This window comes from Nestor notabilis, unplaced genomic scaffold (genome assembly GCF_000696875.1).
Source record: "Nestor notabilis isolate BGI_N333 unplaced genomic scaffold, ASM69687v1 scaffold26067, whole genome shotgun sequence".
Classification (NCBI taxonomy): domain Eukaryota; kingdom Metazoa; phylum Chordata; class Aves; order Psittaciformes; family Psittacidae; genus Nestor; species Nestor notabilis.
This window is the reverse complement of record NW_009938222.1, coordinates 1-18082: the sequence shown is the minus strand read 5'-3', so window position 1 is coordinate 18082 and position 18082 is coordinate 1. Positions and strand designations below refer to the sequence as shown.

The window sequence follows — 18082 nt, the reverse complement described above, 5'->3', positions numbered from 1 at the left end:
CAGGAATGCCGCCCTCACGCAGTAATACCATTTCAACTGTAGATTTGAATATCTTTCGTAAAGGTCAGTATTCCATATTTTATCCTGCTCTTCCAGAATTGTATGTGTTAAATGATGGAACCTTATGATGAATTACGTGATATGAATGGACTGAATGGTATGAGAAGCATTTCTAGCCATTAAAAACAAGTGTGTAGCTCTTTGCAAAGCAGCCTGTGGTTGCAGTGCTTTAAATATGTGAGAAAGAAGAAAAGACTACTAAAAGAAACCATCAAAACAGCAAAGCATAGAACGTCAATAAGGGATGTGTATTGTATGGTGGCATTTGGTCTTAGCTACAAATGTTTGAAGACCTAGTCATACTGATGGTGTTACTAGTCCTTAGAAAATAGCAATGAAGAACTCGTCATCTTTTTTTTCTTTTTGCTAATAAGCTCATACAGCTGAGTTCGGTATTTCTGTTACCAGCCTTTCAGAACAACCAAATTAAAGTTGGCAGGTAGTGGTCCAAATGTGCAGAAGCTGAAAACGTTTCATGAAGGTTAATGGCACTTGGTGTATACCCAGAGCTTTGAGATCAACCCTGGTCTGGTGATCATTGCCACCAACCTTTATTTCCCTCTTTTGTGATAGATGTGCATATGGCAGTTTTTAAGTAAAAATAAAGTTGTTCCTTATAGTCACCTAAATGTTGGTATTCCAGATATGCTAATGCATTTTTTTAACTTGTTTTTCCTTTAGCAGATGGGTATATTGCAGGCCCTAGCATATCTGGTGGAGCTACTTTTAGAGAATTTGGCATTTCTTGTGGGTTTTTTTCCTGCCTGTTGCTTTTCATTCCTGTTCTTTCTGTCTCGGATGTAAACTCAAGAAATGCAGCGTAGAGGTTGGGAAGCTGATATTTATTGTTACATAGAGTAGTTGTTCTAGCAGTGTTAACCACTTTTGGGCTAAGAGTTTAATTTTTTTTCAGGTTCCTGAGGCAGGTGGGCATTACAGTGTTATATCTCGAGTGAAATTTTAAACTGGTTAGAGTGGATGCTAAATGTTAAAGGGGATTTAAAAGGAGAATTGTTTGAGTTTTTCCAGGTACAGGATGGGAGGATGAAATGTGGAAGGGGATGGGGACAGGGCTTTTAGAGAAGACAATACACATAATGGATGTGATCATACAGGCACTCAGTAATATCCTGTTTGTCAGTCATTTTGTAGGCTAAGCGTAGTAACATTGGTGGTTGTTAGTGTTTTAAAATGACAAAATAACACTCTGAAAGATCCTTATTTGCTTTGCTTATCTTCTCTCACTTTGCTAAGTTTGTAAGTGACTACTCCTACATTCTGGCTGTCAGCTGCAGGAAGAGTAGCCTTTCTGAAAATACTGTTTTAATTTGGCACTTAATAGTAGAAGTGTTTGGTTGTTTTTTTTCCTGTGAGGTGGAAATCTCAAAAAAAAACAAACCCATCATATCTTTTCTTTTGGGGCAAGGCAGCGTTAAAACCCAGAGTTTGCCCACAGTTTGTCTTGGCATCAGGAGGAAGGGCATGCCTGTTGCAGGGAAAGGCAGCCTGTCTCCTGCATGGGTGAACAGGACCTGGGAGCAGGATGTCTCACAAACATCCACCAGAGAAACAGCCACAAAGCTGAGGACTTTCTTAATGTGCACTGCCAAGACTCGGGAGCCTGAAAATGGAGAGATACATGTTTCTGTAGCAGTTTGTTCAGACTGAAAGCCCCTGGAGACAGCACTGGAGAGCTGAGAGCAGGGATTCACCTGTTCCTGCAACAGATTGAATGCTACTGAATCAACACTTTCAAAGGGAACACTGTTCAATCAGAAAACCTTTCTTCAGACCTGAACTACATCTGCTGTTTATTTTAGAATAGGTTTTTGGTAGGGCCCAGAATCTCAAAACCCACTTTTACGCTAAATTCTTACACCTGCCTCTTTGAAATGAAGACTTAGATGCTGTTTTAAAAGGAAAAATGACTTTTTTTTTTTCTTTCTTTCTTGCCGTGGAAAAAAGCCACTGTAAGGGCTTCAGGTTGTAACTGATGAGTGCTAGGTTTGTTTGTGAACACAGTCCTCTTAAGTATATAGATAAAATCTATATACTTCAGGAGGTGTATTTGTATGCCTTCAGAAGCAGACAGTAAATAACAGCAGACTCGGGATGCCTGCTGCCAAGTGACAGGAACAGGGTTGATAAATAGCCACTTTCTGTTCTTGTTTCTTTAGAAATTAGTTCTCAAGACTGTTATGATATTCCACGAACGTTTCCGAATGACAGATCTAATTCATTGGAGGGCTTCCATAACCACTTCGTAAGTATGACTTGATCTTATGAGAGGCCACAGCGACAGTGCTTGAATGCTCTTTGTTCCCATGCAAAAAAGCAAGCTGTACAGTGTTTGTGATTTTCTGGTTTCAGTAGAATATATTAACCTGAGTAGATTAGGTTAAAAACCTCATATGATTCATAGCTGATTGCATAACTTATTTTGTTAAAGGAAATGTATGTTAATTCTAGAAAAACAGAAGCATGTTGACAGTGGGAAGTGTTTCAAGTGAAGAACTAGATGAAAATTATGTCCCAATGAATCCCAACTCTCCTCCACGACAGCATTCCAGCAGCTTCACTGAACCCATCCAGGAAACAAACTATGTACCAATGACACCAGGCACGTTTGATTTTCCGTTATTTGGAAAGCAGGTCCCTCCTCCTGCTCACATGGGTTTCAGGTCCAGTCCAAAGACACCTCCCAGACGATCAGTACCTGTTGCGGAATGTGAGCCACCGCCAGTGGATCGGAACCTCAAACCAGACAGAAAAGGTGAGGAAAATGTCCAATAGAAGTTGACTTTTATCATCTAAGAAAATAACATAGCTGTCCCAACTTCTGGTTAGTGGAAATAATCTACTTCTAGAAATTCTAACAAAATAATTTTTATTCTATAAGATAACCATGACACAAGGAATCCCAGGATTACTTTTAACCATATTAAAGTATCACAATAGCAAGGCCACATCCAAGCATAGGTTTAAAGTTTATTACTGTAGTTACTAATGCAAAAATGACACAGAATTACTAACACTCAGAAGTGTGAGTTTTAGTCTTTGTATGTAGAAGATAGTTAGGCTGATTTGTGGTGGAGAGAGCACACAAGGCACTGGATAGAATACAAATTGGTAGCCATAACAGTGCTTGGGACAGGATCAGTACACGTTTTCATTTTATGAAGTAAAAGTTAAACATAATTTTGTTAACTCCCTTAGGTATTTGCTTTTGATGTAGACATGGTTAGAAGAAATTAATCGTTACAACAAGAATGAGTTGCATGTTGTGCTGCTTTTTAGTTCTACTCAAAAGTATGCAGTGGTCTAGAATAATTCTTACAAATGTGTTCAATGAAAGAAGAATTATACTGAAGAAATAGTGTTTACTACTAAGTGGGTAATAAGTTCTTGTTTCTGTCTGTAAAAGCAAGGAAAATCACTTGCTGGAGCTGCTTTGCTTAAGTGTTAGGGGCCACACGAGGCAGTCATGGGAAGGTGTTTAATATGCAGGCTGTGATGTTACCATGTATATCTTTTCTTTGGGGTCCGAATGGGAGGAGGGAACTGCTAATTCAAGCCAGCTCTTAAGATATGTTTACTTTATCACAGGAGCGGGTTCCATGCTTATATTGCAATTTGTATAAACTGTAGTAGGTGATAATTTCCTTGCCTTCATAGAGTGTGGTAGATTAAACAAAGTCATAAGGCAAAAGGAAAACTAACTTTATGTGGAAATATTTTGAACTGCTGAATATGTGTAAGATGACAGTTATGAGTCTGAGGAAACTGCAACAACTTCAATCACAAAATCGAAAAAACAAAACAGAACAAACACCAAACACCCTCAAAGCTATCCTAAAAAAATAATCTCTTAAATCGGGTGTGTACTGGGATCACTTTTACGTAAAATAAGGATTATTTGGGTGACAGCTGTTCTTAAGAAACAAAGAAGATACTGTTGTGATGTGTCTATAAAAGATATTTATCTAGAGAATCACTAATAAATAGCTTAGACTTTCCAGTTTATCTAAAATGTTTTATCAACCAGCCTATCAGAAATACAGGCAAATGCTTGACTTTTTTCTCTACCACACAGTTTTTCAGACAAGATAACTAACTTTCTTGTAGAAGTGAGAACTGAAGAACATGAGGTCAAATGTCTGCACTGTTCTATATTCAAGTAATCCAAAATAATGTGCTTGAAAAATTAGTATTTACATTGAGAATTGCTGACTTCATTTTGGGGAAGACTAGATGGCATATATTCAAATGATCTAAAATATCCACTAATTAAACCTTTAAATTAGTTTTCTTACCACTAAGTGAAAATAGCATTTAATTAAATGCAGTAGATAGTATCACTGTGATATAGATGAGCTCAGTGTGAAATGGGAAGTATGACATCTCATTCTGGCTGTCTATCTTCAGAAAACAAGGCATGGCCTTTTTCAAGACCTTGGCTCTCTGCTTGTGTCTAATTGTTTCCATGTTACCAGACAGTAGTTTTGTTTAGTTCTTAATAATGGACAGTAACAGATTAATGAAAGCTGATACTGGAAAGTATTCTTAAAATAAACGCTGAACTGCTTTAAAATATTTTCCCTAACCGGCCAGTTTGTGTACTTTACCGATAAAATGTTTGGCCCTCAAAGTAGTAAACTTACATGTTGAAAAGCTGCTCACTTTTGCTGATGGCGGTGCAGAGCAGTCACACAGATGTCTGCTGGGGCAGCATTGCTGCTCTTGCATCTCTCTTCTTGAAACAAATTCACATTTTGCATTCTAAAAGCACCTTACCTAACTCAAACAAGTGTGTGCTTTATATTCTACCATGTGACTTTTTCAGCTTTCAAATTCCTGTAGCAACTGCTACTGTCAGATTGTTTCTGCTTATATAAATGTACTACAGTGGTCTTCTGCTACGAATTAGTGCATAGAAAAAAACAAAGTTGGCTAGTAGATTAATTAAAACTTGGGTAGAAATAGAAAGGGAGGAAAGGGTACCTAAAATAGTTACCTTCTGAGTCTTGCTCCTTTAAATGTTGGGAGGGTTTTAATATGCCATTAGTTCAAGAATTCCTGTTTCAGACCACTGTGGCTTCTCTAAAAGATGGTGTTACCACAGAGATCAGGTGTGTTGGTGATAAGGCCTTCGGGTAGATTGAGGGCCCGTCTCACATTCTGCCTGAAGAAGCAGCTATATCTTTCTTATTCATTAGATTGCTGCAAAACCACTGTTTGCACTGCCTCCGAGTCACAATTCCTTATTGCTATCTATCATTGCTACTAAGAAACATCATTATCATCTTTCACATGAGCATTAGCCTTAGCTCAGTAATGTTTTTGTGAGGGCCAGGGAAGTTTGTTACGTTCAGTGTTAGAAATGCATTTGACTAAGAAATAATGCACTGAAACTAACACATAAAGAAATAATTTACTGCTTTTTGTTGTCAAATCTATATGCTCAGCATCTCCTCTACTTTTCTTTGGTTTAAGGGCTTACTGCTTACCGACAGTATAGTTTGGGCAGGGTAGAAAATAGAGGACTGGGTGATGGCAGTGGCTGTTCTGTTGCATGCAGCCTGCTCTCCCCTCTGCTGTTTCTGGTGAAACAGATACTCAGTTACTTCTGGTTCTGCTGACTTTGAAGAATAATGTGTCAGGCAGCAAGGAGCTTGGCAATCTGTCCATCAGCGGTAGTGACTGTAATGTGTATGTCTTCACAGCTCTGGTATAAGCATCTGATGTTCTGGAGAAGTTATGAAACTGTTAAAATTCTCCAAAATTTTAAGAATTGGTATGGTTATATAGAGGCAAGTTATGAAATCAATAATATGGGTAAGCTAAATGTAGGTAATAGGTTTAAAATTCACTAAAGTACATGCACAGTCTTTGGAGGACGGTACTTGTGCAGCCCTGCTGTGGGAGCCTGAGGCTTTTCAGTCTAACCACCTGCGGGAGTAGCCCGGGCCAGGAGCCGTGGTGAGCTATGAGATACCCAGTGTTTATTCGCTATCGTTTCTAGAAGGGCTTTGCTTCAGAAAACAGGTAAAAATAATAACAAATTAAAGAAAGGAAATATATATAACCTTGAAATTACAGTACATTTTTATGTAGTTTTGTTTTTCTAGCTCACAGCTGCTTCTGTAAATGCTTCCAGTACTTTCTGGAAGTCTCGAAAGTAATTTCAAAACATAGTGTTGGCTTACTGCCCTTGTAACTTGAATTAAAATGTTTTACTATTTCTTTAGAGAAGCATACCAAAAGGTAAGTGATATATTGCAGGTGCTTTTCTGCATTCACCTGTAGTTGAATGACAAAATCTCTTCGTTTGTTTTGTTCAAGGTGCTATTTCTTTTATGATAAAGAATCATTGTCTATATTGATTTTGTATTTCTGCTTTTTGGCTGCTTTAGCTTGCCATGGTTGCATGTAGTCGTAATGCTAAATTGGAAGCATTGTTGCTAGCAAAAGGCTCCAAGTGGAAGAAATATTGCATCCATCCATGCAGTTGGGTCTTATTCTCTGAATTGTTCAAAGACTGTGGCTGGTTCTGCCACAGAGCAGTCTTGTGACATTTGACAGTCACATGTTGCTTCCTTAAAAGCCCATTTATCCAGGAACGAGTAGTAGTATTAAAGGTGCCCCAGTGTACCCAGTGTCTAGGGAAGTGAAGACTCCCTAGACAGAGAAGGCAGCAAAGAAGAGCCCAGTTCTCTTCTGCTCCACCTCATACTTCCCCTGGGGCTCTTCAGAGTTGTGATATGAGGCAGTGGATCCTGTGACCTCCATCCTGCTGACAGCTTGTGGGACTGTAGCAAATGTTTCATCGCACCACAGGGTACCACTCTGTGTAGGAAGGCGAGTCCCTGGTGGCTGTGCTGGCAGTCCACGAGTAGGCTTTAGGGCCTGACAGAGGTCTGTGAGTCTGGACAGCTTTAATCTTCAGTGCAAATGTGATGTAAGTCAGGGATCAAGGAAAGCCCATGGTCAAAAATAAAAGGGTAGGCTATGAGCTGGTTTTTCTAGGTCAGGAGGATGCATTTGAGTGATGCAGCATTTCAGAGATTGGGGGGTGTTAGTGTGTGTGTACAACTCATCTGCAAAGTTCAAAGCTCTTAAGAAATATGTGCTTACCATCTCAACTGAGAAAATGTATTTTTCAATATCTGAATCAAACAGTTAAGTCAATGATGAAATCGGTGATGGAGGAATTTAGTTCTTCAAATCTTGGTTTGATGCTTTGCTTACTGTAACCTGGTAACTTCTCTTTTCTGAGGAACAGCAAGCATGTATATGTACCAAAGTCGTTCTTTAAAGTTTTCAGAATAAATATATGAACCATGGGCATATGGCTGAGTTAACAATTCAGGACCATGATGGAATGAAAATCAAAAGTTAAATCTCATTCCTTTGGATACAGTGTAACACTGCCATTCTTGTAATGTTTTTCACCCATAGTACTTGAACTCTCTTGTAAAGTGTTTTTAGTTTAGCACAGATCCTAGTTCAGGGTCACAGGAAGCTGTGATAGAACTCAGGATCACCAGGTGGATCACCAACAGAGGCGGTAAAGAACTTGGAATTCCCAGTTTACAACAAGGTACTGGACTTTGCTCCATTTGTCTTGATTAGTGATTGTATTTGCCTGAATTTTATTAGAGTTTAATTGCATTCAAAAGTATCCTAAGCAAGATTTTCAGTCCTTGTTTTGCATTGGGTTGCACAGGTGTCCTGGGTTGTCAGTGTTGTTCTCAGGCTGAAAGTCAAAAACACAGCACTGCACCAGCTACTAAGAAGGAGAAAAAATGACTGCTGTAACTGAACCCAGGACAACAGGTTATTTTGCCTTTATGTTTTTCCAAAAGGCTTATCTTTCAATAAAAATATATTAGCATTTAGTTTGAGATGCTTCCTGCAACTTGAGTCCATACAATTGCTTTTACAAGAGGCTGCTGCTTGGCCCCAGTAATTTTCAGCCCAGCAAGTGGTAAGCTAGGATTTAGAGACAGTGAATGATGCAGACATTTCTTTTCATGCCAACAAAATACCCTGTTGAACCTTGAAAAATAGAAAACAAACCAACAAAATAAATCAAGGGAGAGGAAGAAACTTCTCATGGAGCTGGGACTCGTGACTGTTTTAAAAGTTTAAAAAAAAAATCAGGTTGTTTTTCCTATAGATTTTTCTCATTTAAGATGTTATAAGACATAATTTGTGTCATTAAACCACAGATACATGGATTGCTTATAAAATGTGGCTGTATCTTTGCCATGGCTACTCATGAGCATCTCCTGAAGAGATTAACTTAATGGAAAATTCCAATTTTCTTTATTTGGATCATAGGCTCACTTTGAAGAGGTGATTGTGTACAGAGCTTTCACATGGCCACATCCTGGCCCCCAAAGGACTGAGATGCTTTTGGATGACCAGCATAATCGCCTGTTGTTGCAGTATAGTATGATGCTGTAAGAAATCCCAAGCAAAGTAGGTAGTTATTAAGGAAAGAAAGAACTCTCACTAATCATGACGTTAGTTATAAATAGCCTAGTGGACAGTCTCCTTCTTAAATATTTACATGTTTGAATGTCTGTAGTTGGACAGCGTGAATAGATACTGCACATCCTGATACAGCAGGAGCACCACACCATCCTGAAATAAAACGTAAGAGAGACAGTTAAGGCACTTGTGACAACAGGAGCTGGCTTTTCTTTAGAAATAATAACAATTAGAAGTTGGCAGCACTGCAGTGTTCTACACTATCATGGTTGTCTTGCATATCCTTAAATAAAGGATCACTCATTTGCTCAGGCTTTGGGACAAGTAGGCATTGAAAAACTGAGTGGTGATTTTAATCGGCAGCAAGAACTGAACTAAAGATCTGTTCAAAAAGAAACTGTAATTTTCATGATGACTTTTCTGAGCAGAAGTACTGTTCATTTTGCTGTTAAGAAATCCATGCATTTAATCCTTCCGTTTACTTTTGGAAGTTACACCTCCTGTTCGTTTTGCTTAGGAATTTAAAAAAGTAAGTTTTTTGGGGGATGTTTTGTTGCTTCCTCAGAGTTCTGAAAGCAGGTTGAATACTAAATTATTCTTTTTTCTTCTTCTCTCACCCCCCAAGCTCCAAAGACTTCCATTTCGCTAAAAATTACATTTCCTCCTTGGCTATACCAAATTACTTCTGCAAGGCTAGTTTTTACTTAATGGCTTTAAAGGAAATTTATATAGCTCCTTGCTGTGATACACCAGTCCTTAACTTGCAGCTGTGATTTGTCTTACAAAGCTTTGAAACAACAATTTCAAGTAAAGATTTCTTTTGGATGGCTGCATCACAGCTGCAAAGGAAGCTATGGTTTACTGGACATAATGGTTTTAAAATTAAACATACGAGTTTTCTGAAGATAAACTTGCCAGATATCAGAGCCAGACTTGCTCTGATACTAGCAGCAGAGATGGTAGTGTTGAACTCCAAAGATGCTATGGAGAACAGGAACAAGAGAACACGGACCATAATGCCCTGGTTTTTTTCTTCCCTGCATACAATTTTTCTTTCCCTCCCTGTGTGCATTAAGCACATTAAGCAGGTTTTGATATATATACTGTCATGCTAGTCCATTGGCTAGTCTATAAAAAAAAATAGACTTAATGTTAGGCTTGATTTGTCCAGTGAACAAGTTAAAATCCATTAATTTTCTGTGTTTTGTTGAAATAATAATAAACCTCAAAAAACAAAAACAAAAAAGGAGGGGGAGGGGGAAGTAGTATCCCTTGGACTTCATTAATATTAGTGCAGCTTTAAAATTCTAATGAATAAACACTTCAGAATACTGCTTTGGTCTTGAAACACTGTTTATGCTACTAAATGCTTTTAGTTCATCATGCTTTGGGGGCTTTTTAAATACAGACATGTAGAGTTACAAATTAGAGCAGTCAAATAGTATTTGTATGATTAATAGTTTTGGAATTCTCTGAATAGTTGTTACGGCATTTGACAAATATTTTTTGAATACCAGTGAACCTTGGCTGTCAGATGCTGTTGGACTTTTTTATAATCAGATACTTTTTCCAATTAATTCTTAATTTCTGGAGCAGTCAAAGTACCAGTGCTCTGAGGAAGTCATTTTGAGAAGATAAAGATATCTAAGAAAACTGGAGTGACTCTCTTTAGATGATTGATTTTTATATTTCAGAATATTAAAAGAATACGTTTATTTCAGTTTGGTTTTACTCTCCTTAAGATACCATCCACGTGGTATCACTGAGCAGAACCAAGCACATTATTGATACTCCTATTTGTTGCTGGGTACTAGTATGGAAATGGATATGAATGTTGTATAAGTAAATACATGTTTCTAATTAGAAGTACCTTGGCAGGAAATAGTTGTAATAAAAACAGAGATGAAAAAGCAATTCAGGATATTTGTAGAGCTCTTGTGCTGAAGACCGTGTACTCGGGAATCAGATCGCACTGGGGTGAGGAAGAGAAGGAAAGGGGGAGGTTATTCTGCAGAAGAGAAAACCAAATAATGAACCCTGTGGGAATGAGACCATGAGGTTCAACCTTGTTTTTTAAGGAAAACATCTACAGTTGTTCTGAGTACTGGAATTCTTGGACCTCAGTGCTAATTTCAGTTTCCTCTAATTACAGAGAAGGTGTCAAAAGATGCGTATTTTTTAAATAGGAAACAAGAAACTGCTGTTAGTTACATCTGTCTGAAAGTACTTCTGTGGGTGCAGGACACTTGAGTGGCTGGTTTTGCTTTTTTGCTCTCCCCGTCCCATCCCAAGTAAAGCACTGCTCTAGCATTCCTATGTCTGATCTCCTGTCTTGTGAGGATTAGTCCTGTTGGCCAGAAAACAGCATTAACAGATCACACATGTCTTAAATTTCATGTCAGTAGATTTACCTTAAAATTTTAAGTCCTAAATAACTGGTATTTAAATAGAGCGTTGGTCTCTTTTGTTGAGGATGTTTGCAATTTCCTGACATAAAATCCCTTGCCAGCAAGCAGCCAGTCAGAAAAGAAGCATTCTGAACAGAAATCTTGCTTAGTACTAGTGCTTCAAGGCCAAAGCCCGAAAACAAACGAGGCTCTTCAGCAAGTGGCTTACGTCCTCAAACCCAAAAATGTTAGGACCCACCTACTCTGATGCAGGAATTTGCTGTGGTGGAGCTCCCTTTCCCCCCATCATTATATTCCAAGTATTTTATGGAAAACAAAAAGAGAGAATACATTAGCTGATAGAAAAACCAAAAGGTTTTTCAGTTTAAACCATTATTTGAAACAAAATCAAACCATGTGAAATGGACTCTTCTCCTGATGACTCCTCAGACAAAGGCAGCATTGACACACACCAAAATGCCAGGAGTAGAATTCATGCCATCTGAGTGCACTCTAATGCTAGATCCATAATCGCTTGTTCTGCTTGGCAGTTTTTACAAGCAGCCATTTGTTAGAAAAATAGACTTCATTAGTGATTTTTCAGCTCAGAGTGCCCTCGTACAGTATTCCTCTGACAGAATGTGCAGAAGCTGAGCTTCTTTCTCCTGGCTGTAGCACTTTGCATTTCACAGGTGGTAACTTGACTGAATGGTGAAAACATCTAATTTTCACTTCTTGTTTGGTTGGTTTCACTTGGCATAACTTATTTGGGTTTTTTTTTTTCCCTTGTAGGTTTGCATCCAGTGGTGTTGCAACACAGTATGTTTCCTTTTCAGTTAAAACAAAAAAACCCAAAATACAAACATATTTTATATTTTTTTAAACCCAGATTTATCTTTCCCAGAATAGGTAAATTAATAGCGTTGTCTTAGGCAAATGCCTAAACATTAGATGAGGTGGATTTGGGCCTATGAGCCTAAACCACATGAAATGCGTTCCACAGTATTGCTGGCATTTGAATGCTGTATGTAGCCAGGCTTTCCATAGAGACCTACTGTCCTTCCACCTTCACGAAGCTGATTTGAAGAACAGCCCTATGACACTCACTTTTAGTGATTATTTCTGAATAGAATAGGTGTTGGAGGCCAGACTGCTGTTCAGGTGTGAGGCATTTTCTCCATCTTATATTCAGCTTGTTGCTTCTCAGAGGTATGAGGACATGCTCTTGGTGAAAATTAGTGAGGTTACTTGGGAACAGCATCAGGAATTTCAGTGCTTAAGATACAAAGTTCTACAAAATGTGTATTTCTGTTCATAGATCTGGCTTGAGATAGTGATGGAGCTGTCAATTTTTAGATAAAGAATGGTACTTCTAAAATTTCTGATGGATTTATTAAAAATGCGTCTTTTAAGGGAGAAAGGGATATTATTAAGAGCTTTCTATGCCCTAGCTCATGTTACTTTATCTTCTCCAGTGGGTAAAAATGGAGTGGGGGAATTCTGTACTGCAGGCACAAATAAGTAACCTCAGTTTTGTGACTGTGATTCTCCCCTACCCTTTTCCTTTGCCTGTTGTCAGGTCTTCTCTGTTGCACAGTATAAGGTCCTCAACAGAGATTAGGCCTTTTTGGTTTTTGTTTTGTAGCAAGGAGAAAAAAAATACCCCTATGCAAACATTTTAATTCTCTATGACATATTAAACTAGAGAAATTACATTATCCTGGTTGGTTGGTAGCAGCAAGCTGTTTTGCCACATTTATTTAGGTTGAACAGTCTTTCCGCAGCAAGAGATGAAAGCTTAGTTTATTTTATGCTGGAACATCTTGTATGTTCTTGTTTGATGCAGAAGAGAAATATTATAGGGACTTGCACTTACTTAAATAGCTCTTCTGAAAGTCTCAGAATGGTTTGTAAGTACTAAATTAAGTATGGTACAGGCAGTTATATAATGTCCACATTTTACAAATGGGGGATAATCATAGTTCATGAAGGTTAGCTGCACGAGACCATGTAGCATCATTAATAGAAGTAGAAATAATGAGTCATAGTCCTGAGTTCCTTGTGCTTGTCTTCTCTATTGTGGGTTTCAGGCACTTCAGTTTATGTTTGGCTATAAGAGCAGAGAGGTTATAAAGTACGCACTGGTTAAGTAATTTCATTAACCCTGTTACCTCTGCTAGATTTCTCACTGTACTTATGATCTGTGCTCACAGGTCAATGCATTGATTGGAACTTTAAATTGAGTTGTATTGGGCCAAATTTCTTTCACATCAAATAATTTTGTGTTCCACAGCTTTATAAATATGATCAGGTACTGATATTCAGCATCAAATTGTTTTTTTTTAAGAGGTGTTTGAATTTCAATTTCTATATTTGTTCAGTCACTTTTTAAGATCGTGGCTTTTTTATATAGGCAAGCTTTTATCACAGTGTTGTAGGCAAGGTACTTACTTAAGAATGTCGAATCAGCTCAGAATGAACTATACCAACATGTTGGATCATGCTTTTGACTTGGCTCCAGTCAACAGCATGCTTCAGTCTGGGTCCTTGGTCAGCATTGCCCAACTGCTTGTCCTTGTCATCAGCATTCTGAGCCATCTGATTTGGAAACTGGAATAGAACTATCTGTGTGAAAATCATTTTCTTCTTAAGGAAGTTGCTACACAGCACTACTAGATTAAGACATTTTGTCTTACCTGCATGGTCTCTTAGGAGCACTGTGTAGAAGTTTAGATACCGTACCAAACCTTTCTGTTTATCTATCTTGTTGTTACTTGATTATTCCCGATACTTCAGCAATAACATTAATAGAGCACTTCATATGCAAAACCCTTGGGGTGAAGATTTGCAAACTTCTGGTGTTTGTTGCCAAGTCTACGAAGTTTATTTCTTACAAAGCATTCTCACTCAGTGCTGGTAGTACCAGCCCACATCTGGGTCTGTACCAGTCCTTTACCATTTTATGCTGTAGGGCAACTTTCTAACATAATCAGACTTAAATTCTTCATTTGGTTTATTGTAAAGATTTACCTTTCACATGGCTTCTTGGTGTACCACTTGAAGGCACTTGCCTTTTCTATTATTAACACTTTCTTAGATGGACTTTCATGAAAGGTGAGGATTATTATGCATTATTGATCTTATTTATTTAAAATAGACAGTCAGACCTGAAACACTTGCAGAGTTTGGACAAGTTGGCTAAGAACTTCCTTGTCGGAAGAAGGGTTGTATTTCTGCTTGTAGTCATCTTATTGACTCTAATGTTCTCTTGGTTTGTACTCTAACCTTGTTAGCAGATTAATCTGAAGTGTTTCATTGTGTGATAGCACAACATAGGAGAATGTCATGCTAAAACATGATAGCATGATAGCATAACACATTGGGGAATGATTAGTGCATCTGCAGCACTTGCATATAGCTATGTACAATTAAAAAGAAGTTTAGAGAATATAATTTTATGGCAGGGTTGTTTGTGGTGGAGGTTGGGTTGTGCCGTGGTGTGGGGACAGTATATAGGGGGAGCTTGGAAAGGAAGTCCCCCTGTGTCTGCAGGGTCAGAGGGTTTGTTTTGGTACAGACAGATGTAGTGCTGTGGGAACAATTACAATGTATTCAGTGTAGGAAAAGATTCTTGGGGCTTCTCAAATGGGAAATGCATGGTGGATAGACGATGTCTCAAGAGTATCACTATTTCCAAACTAATACTGTGACTAAAGAGGATTTAATTTCTTTGAGCGTACCTCAACTTGCATCTGAAACATGACTGTTCCCCTGTCATGATAGATATTCTTCAAATATGAATTTTTTACGTAGTGCAACTTGAAACTAGGTAATAGTAATAATCAGTTACAATATTTGTAGAAGCACTTTTTAGCCTTTTTGTACACCTTTTATGCTTGCCTCCGACAAATTACTTGCATGCAGTGTTTTCTTTGTTTCTGGTTTGGTGCTTAAGCCCTTAGTGTGAGATCTAGCTTTAGACTGTAAAACTCTCCTTCAGCAGCTTGCTTAAGCTTGTGGCATTAACTGTTTCTGCAGGGGATTGTGCTGTTTACTTACAAAATTCAATTTTCCAATTAAAAACAGAATATTATTAAGAGAGTCTTCTTTTTACCAATTAGGTCAAAGTCCTAAAATTTTAAGACCTAAACCACATGGTTTAGAGCGAACTGATTCACAAACCATAGGTGACTTTACTACAAGAAGAAAGGGTATGTACTTTAGCACTGTATGTATATGGAGCTTTATAAAAATAAGTAAAACAAAAATTAAGAAAACTGCTATTCTAGAATAACTCTTGTATAGTCTTTTTATTTCTGTTATGATCTAAGATCGTAGATGCATTTTCCTTACCAAGCAAAAAGGTTTCCTATATAAGGAATTAAAGTCTTTCTGGCTTGAACAGCACATGGAAACGTTTCCTCGACATTAACATGGGTGTTCTGATGTTTTAAGTTGTAGCTGTTCATATTTTGGATTTACTTTTGTCTCTTTATTTAGAAGCAAGTATATAAGACTTACCTGTAAGTTGCTTGCAATAACTTTTATTAGGCAATAACCTGAAAATACAGTTTACTTGGGTCTCTTGCTGTTGGATAAACACTGAAATAAAGGAAAATATTGATCCTTTAAGCATTTACTAGTAGAGAGAATTATTTATGCATCTTAACGTGCATTGCAATTAGCACCTTCAGTAAAGCCCATCGGACTAAGTTGGTGCCTTATATAGTCACAAGAAGTGGAGGAGATTACAAACAATGGTGAAAATCTCACAGATGTGTCACTGGTCATAACCTTTGGTTGCTAAAGCCCATTGCAACTGGATGAAATATTTCTCCTGTTCTCAGTGGGCTTTGGACAAAGTCCTGACTCTCTTTCTTCTGGAGCAGTACCTTGCCTGCTGTTTATACCTGCCAGGTAGTCTTAGGCCTTTACAGAGTACTTGAGCTAAGCTGATAATTTTTGTGTCACTCATGCTTTAATATCATCTCCCCTACACCAAGTTAAATTCTGCCACTCTTATCTCATATGATACCTTATATCTTGAGATAGCTGATATGTAGTTCTTCTTCCGAGTCTGTGGTGACAGCTTTTTATGAGCAAGTGAGTTAAAGTGGCAGAATTACTGGAGTAGGCTTGATGTGCTTTGAGTGTGTAATTGTGACTTCTTAACAGAGAAAAGGAGAAAACTGTTAGGGGTAAGGACTGATACTTATCCAGAAAATTTGAATGAAGAGTCCTTATGTTCAGTATATGATAACTGACTTTTTAATAAACTCAATCTTGAAGAGTGAATATAATGAAAGTATGAGTACAGTTACGCTTTTTCCTTGTGAGACAACCACACTGATTAAGCAACTGATTTCTCTCAGTTCCTCATGTGGTCACTTCTGACAGCTCTTACTCAACATGAACTACTACATGCCTGACATTTGATCTTAGTAAATCTGCTGATAAAAACTGATGGGAGGAGCAAGGAGAGGAAGACATGTTACTATAACGACATTGCATGTTATTGTTTAAAAAACAGTTTTAGGGAGGATGAGGTTGAGATTCAAATTTTGACAGCAGTTTGTGTGATTATTTTCTATTATTTTGATTTTTCTCCCCTCGTAAGTAATTTTATATTTCCCCCCCCCCCCCAACATTTAAGAGGGGTGAAACATACAAGCTGCAGGGGAGGGATAATGCATTTCTCACTAATACTCTCTTTGTGGTTCTGTTCTGAAAATGGAATTGCAAAGTGGCACCTTCTCTAGAATAATGTGAGCTGATAGGAGTGGCATCCGCTCTTCTGCTCAGCTATTGATAAGTACTGAAGCAAGCCAAGCACCTCTTGGACTTGAATCTTGGTGTTGCTTAATCTCTTACTTTTGCAAACTTAGTCTTAGCTGCAGATTTTGCCCACACTCTGAGCAGTGAAACCTCATCAGAAAGGGCACATGTATGCAGTGAGAGCAGAGACTGCATAATAATCACGTGTGAGCCAAAAAAAGTACCTAGAGTTGGCTCTGCTTAAATAGTCCATCAACCCTATGTCAGTTCAACAAGTCATCATGGCAGAGTAAAGATAGAACATGATCCTTCCATTTTCAGAGTCTCTTTTCAAAACAGAATTACTATGTACAAGTATGTCTCAAAAAATTGTTAAATTGGGGGGGAGGCTCTAATTGATATTGCTTTTCAGTACCTGGAAAGATTAAAAATGTAAGTTAATATATCGTGGCTTTCTGAGACCTGAACAGTGTCTCCTTTTGCTAAATAGCTTTTACTATATAAAATTAGTAATTTTTTGTTTGTTTGTTTATTTGTATTTATTGAATTATTATATATGAAAAGCTATTGAATGTAAGTTTTGTTCAGGAATGTTCTGTGGTTTAAGATTATCTGTTTCTTATGTAGCAAAACCAGCTCCACTAGAAATAAAACCTCTGCCTGAATGGGAAGAATTACAAGCCCCAGTTAGATCTCCCATCACCAGAAGCTTTGCACGAGAGTAAGTTTCTTGGCTTTTCCTCATTTAGAGTAATTGTTTTTGTTGACTAGAATATTAATAAATGTGTGTACATCTATTATATTTTTGGCCTGTGTAATACAAATTGAGGTTTCCTTTGGAAGTGTGTATGTATATGTGTGTTATCTATATATGCTCACATGCATTGAAACAAAGTGTGTCCATATGATTTTTCTATTTTGTAATATTAAATATAAGGTGCTGTGTGTAACCAAAGAATGTGACACTCTAGTAAACTTGAATGAAAATTTCAGCTCTAATGTGCTTATTTTTGTTGTTTACCAGGAGGTTTAAGGTATTCAAGATGTATTGTTTGTAAAATAATTCCTGGTAATTAGCTCCTCCAGGTTTCCCATGTCTCCCAGACCGGATTCAGTTCATAGCACAACTTCCAGCAGTGACTCGCACGACAGTGAAGAGAATTATGTATCCATGAATCCAAATCAGTCCACTGAAGACCCAGTATGTAACATCTACATCTTAACTACTCTCTTCCTGTGCAGTTCTTACCTTTAAATCATGCAAACACAGATCCTTCCACAACATCACTCCCTTTATACTTCTAGATCAAAATAATAATAAAACTGTAGTTTTAGTAAGATTTCACTGAAGAAGAGAATGGTTA

At 37.8% G+C, this 18082-nt stretch overlaps 1 protein-coding gene across 1 annotated transcript in view; it reads left to right on the top strand.

Moving 5' to 3' along the window:
* The window catches only part of GAB1 (GRB2-associated binding protein 1), a gene marked incomplete at both ends in the record, with an annotated part of 36901 nt that extends 18982 nt beyond the window's left edge, over positions 1–17919 (top strand). The window contains 6 exons of the mRNA XM_010019220.1: positions 1–63; positions 2238–2323; positions 2530–2833; positions 15065–15154; positions 17346–17439; positions 17796–17919. The exon at positions 1–63 is cut by the window's left edge and continues 560 nt beyond it. Coding sequence (XP_010017522.1) covers positions 1–63; positions 2238–2323; positions 2530–2833; positions 15065–15154; positions 17346–17439; positions 17796–17919 — 761 coding nt within the window. The remainder of the gene's footprint in view (positions 64–2237; positions 2324–2529; positions 2834–15064; positions 15155–17345; positions 17440–17795) is intronic.
* Between the last annotated feature and the right edge of the window lie 163 nt (positions 17920–18082).